Source organism: Cynara cardunculus (assembly GCF_001531365.2).
Source record: "Cynara cardunculus var. scolymus isolate 2C chromosome LG 10, CcrdV1, whole genome shotgun sequence".
In the NCBI taxonomy this organism is placed as follows: Eukaryota; Viridiplantae; Streptophyta; class Magnoliopsida; order Asterales; family Asteraceae; genus Cynara; species Cynara cardunculus.
In genome coordinates this window covers 20,456,989-20,460,241 of record NC_037537.1, presented here as the reverse complement: position 1 = coordinate 20,460,241, position 3,253 = coordinate 20,456,989, and the positions used below count along the sequence as shown (strand labels likewise).

The 3,253-nt window shown below is 34.0% G+C and overlaps 1 protein-coding gene across 1 annotated transcript; it reads left to right on the top strand.

Moving 5' to 3' along the window:
* Positions 1-347: 347 nt before the first annotated feature.
* LOC112519675 (polygalacturonase-like) lies at positions 348-2,208 on the top strand. The gene is made up of 4 exons (XM_025127891.1): positions 348-779; positions 1,136-1,425; positions 1,620-1,848; positions 1,984-2,208. The coding sequence occupies exons 1-4, from the start codon at positions 348-350 to the stop codon at positions 2,206-2,208; spliced, it is 1,176 nt and encodes a 391-aa protein (XP_024983659.1).
* The last annotated feature ends 1,045 nt before the right edge of the window (positions 2,209-3,253 follow it).

Below are 3,253 nucleotides of genomic sequence, written 5' to 3'. Positions count from 1 at the left end.
ACCCATTTCTTCAAAATTGAGTAAAAGTCAAAATCATTAAATAAATCCAATTTTTTTTTAAGTTTTCAACTTTCACATTAATTACGTCATTAAAAATATTAATTCAAATTTTTAAGCAAACATTAAACCATTTTCTATTGGCGGGAATCATTTAAATATATATTTTTCTCCAAATTCTACGAATTTGGAGATTTTAATATTTTATTAAAAAATTAAAAAATAAAAATAATAAAAATCTCTAAAAAATCTCTCTATATATACTCTATAATTTAGAGAATTTGTTACAGATATACTCTCTACCATTCCTCCCATAAATCCACCCTTCAAATCCTTCAATCACCATAACAATGGCGAACCATCTTCTTCTAGCCATCATCATCTTCATCTTCTTCAAGGAAGCCACAGCCGCCGCCAGTTATAATGTGAAGAAATTTGGAGCCAAGCCAGACGGAAGAACAGACTCGTCCAAGCCATTTATGAGTGCATGGTCAGCTGTCTGTGGCTCGACCAAGCCAGCCACCATTTATGTCCCCAAGGGAAGGTATATGCTTGGTGGGTTACGTTTCAGAGGGCCATGCAAGAATCGAGCCATCACCATTCGAATCGATGGCACCCTTGTGGCTCCATCCGATTACCGAGTCTTGGGCAATGCCAACTACTGGCTTCTTTTTAGCCGAGTCGAAGGGGTTACGATTCAGGGTGGCACTCTTGATGCTCAGGGTGCTCGTTTGTGGGCTTGCAAGTCGGCTAACTCCAAGAATTGCCCTGAAGGAGCCACGGTATGTATTAATCTAATCCCTTTGTTAATTAATTGATTTTAATTTAATTTTCTCATAATTAATGGGGTTTAATTACTCCAAGAATTAAATTAAAAACAGTAATTACGATTAAAATCAATTAATTACTCCAAGAATTGCTAAAAACTTCTTATTACCGGTTTGATACCGATATAAATTTTTTATTTAAACACATAAAAATGTTTATTACCGATAATGCACCGGAATAAGTGAATAAATTGTTTTTTATAAGCAATACCAAAATCCCTCTTAAAAGTTGTCTAAAATAAATATTTTTGTAAATAAACCTTTAATTTATTTACTTAAATTTTGAATCTTGCACGTGATGAATTATGCAGAGTTTGGCCATTTACAACTCGAATAAAGTGGTGGTGAATGGGTTAACCTCACTGAACAGCCAGATGTTCCACATGGTTGTCAACGGTTGCAACAACGTCAGAATGATCGGGGTGAACGTGGTGGCACCCTGGAACAGCCCGAACACCGACGGCATCCACGTCCAGTACTCCACCGGAGTTACCATTTTGAACTCCAAACTCACCACCGGCGATGACTGTGTCTCCATCGGCCCCGGTTCCTCCAATCTTTGGATCGAAAACGTCGCTTGTGGACCCGGCCACGGCATCAGGTATTAACTGAAACCACCACGAGCCTGTTTACCGAATGCTAACTGGGTGAACGTTTCCCCGGTCACTAATCTTATTTGGTAATCAGCTCGAGACCCGCTTACCAGATAAGAAACCTTATCTGGTAAGGTAAGTGAGGGTGGTAACTCTTGTCAGTCAGACGCTTAATTAATCGAATGTGTTTATACATGTACAGCATTGGAAGCTTAGGGAAGGACTTAAAAGAAGCCGGGGTGCAAAACGTGACGGTTAAAAGGGTTACTTTTAAGGGGACACAAAATGGGTTGAGAATAAAGTCATGGGCGAGGCCGAGCAGCGGGTTCGTTAATGGCGTTCTGTTCCAGAACGCCATCATGACCAACGTCCAGAACCCAATTGTCATTGACCAAAACTACTGCCCCGGTCGTATCAACTGTCCCCGTCAGGTTCGTTTTACCATTATCTTTGCATCTATCCGTTAAGAAATTTAGACATATTTGACGTTTTACGAACCTGATTTTGTTGTATTAATTAAGTTTGGGTTCAAAAACTGAAAATATACGATTGGTCGATCGTTGCAGCATTCGGGGGTGAAAATAAGCAACGTAAAGTATCAAGACATACACGGAACATCGGCTACGAAAGTGGCGGTGAAGTTCGATTGCAGCAAAATGAATCCGTGTCGGGGAATCACGATGCAAGATGTGAACTTGAGCTTCAAGAACCAGTTAAGTGCTGCATCGTCGTATTGTATGAATGCCGGAGGAAAAGCTTCCGGCGTGGTTAATCCGACGAGTTGTCTGTAGAGCTTAGTTAAGGGAAGTGAAGTGAGTCAGTTGACTGAGCCCGTGGCCGGGAAATTGTAATTGAATCGCCTGGCTTTGCATCGTGACTTTATTTATATATAGGATTTATTCTTAAAAGTTTTGACTTCTTTTTAGTTGTACCAGAAGGCTACTCGTACAATGTAATGAAATACATTTTGATTTTAATATTTTAATTTTTTTATCTCAGTCGATGTTATAATGGTGTTTTATGTGGTTTTGAGAAAGTAATATTGTTTTTATTTTTGAATAAAATATAAATATGAAGATATCATAAAACATTGACTTTAGTATCAAACTAACTATTTAAATTTTTTTTCCTTTTTTTGTGTATTTATTTAATTTATTTTTGTTTAATAATATAACTTTTTATAAAGATAATAATCAAATATTTTGTTAGAAGTTAATAATTATCCTAATTATATTTTAGATATTTTATATTTAAAATGAGATGTTTATTTTTTATTTGATTGTGTTTATCTGCAGTTAGTTATATGAATTCAAACATGAAGTTTTAATAAATTATACTTATGCACAGTTTACTTGTAATCTTGACTTTTAAGTAATATGCATCAATAAATAGTACTTCATGTATAAAAAATGGTTTTTAAAAGTTTTTGTCAAATGCTTTATAATATACTAGAAGGGTACTCATGCAATGCATCGAGACACATCTTGATTTCAGTGTTTTGTTTTATTCTTTTTTATGTCGATATAATACGGTTTTATGTGGTTTTAAGAAAAACGATAATGTTTTTATTTTTGAATAAAATATAAATATAAAAATACTATAAGTTTTTGAAAAAAAATATATCGATATCAGTATCAAATTAATATTTTTAAAAGTTCTTGTGTTTTGGTGTAATTTCCTTAATTCAAAGTTTCTATTTATAATTTAATTTAGGTTTAATAATATAATTTTCATAAAGATAATAATTAAGTATTCTTTTAAAATTTAATGATTATCCTAATTATATTTTAGATTTTTTATATTTAAAATGACATGTTTATCATGTATTTGATTATG

Bases quoted from the DNA above. Each gene is read 5' to 3' on its own strand.
- LOC112519675 (XM_025127891.1), top strand. From the start codon at position 348: ATGGCGAACCATCTTCTTCTAGCCATCATCATCTTCATCTTCTTCAAG. The intron at 780-1,135 runs GTATGTATTAAT...TGAATTATGCAG, and splicing joins ATTGCCCTGAAGGAGCCACG to AGTTTGGCCATTTACAACTC. The intron at 1,426-1,619 runs GTATTAACTGAA...ATACATGTACAG, and splicing joins GGACCCGGCCACGGCATCAG to CATTGGAAGCTTAGGGAAGG.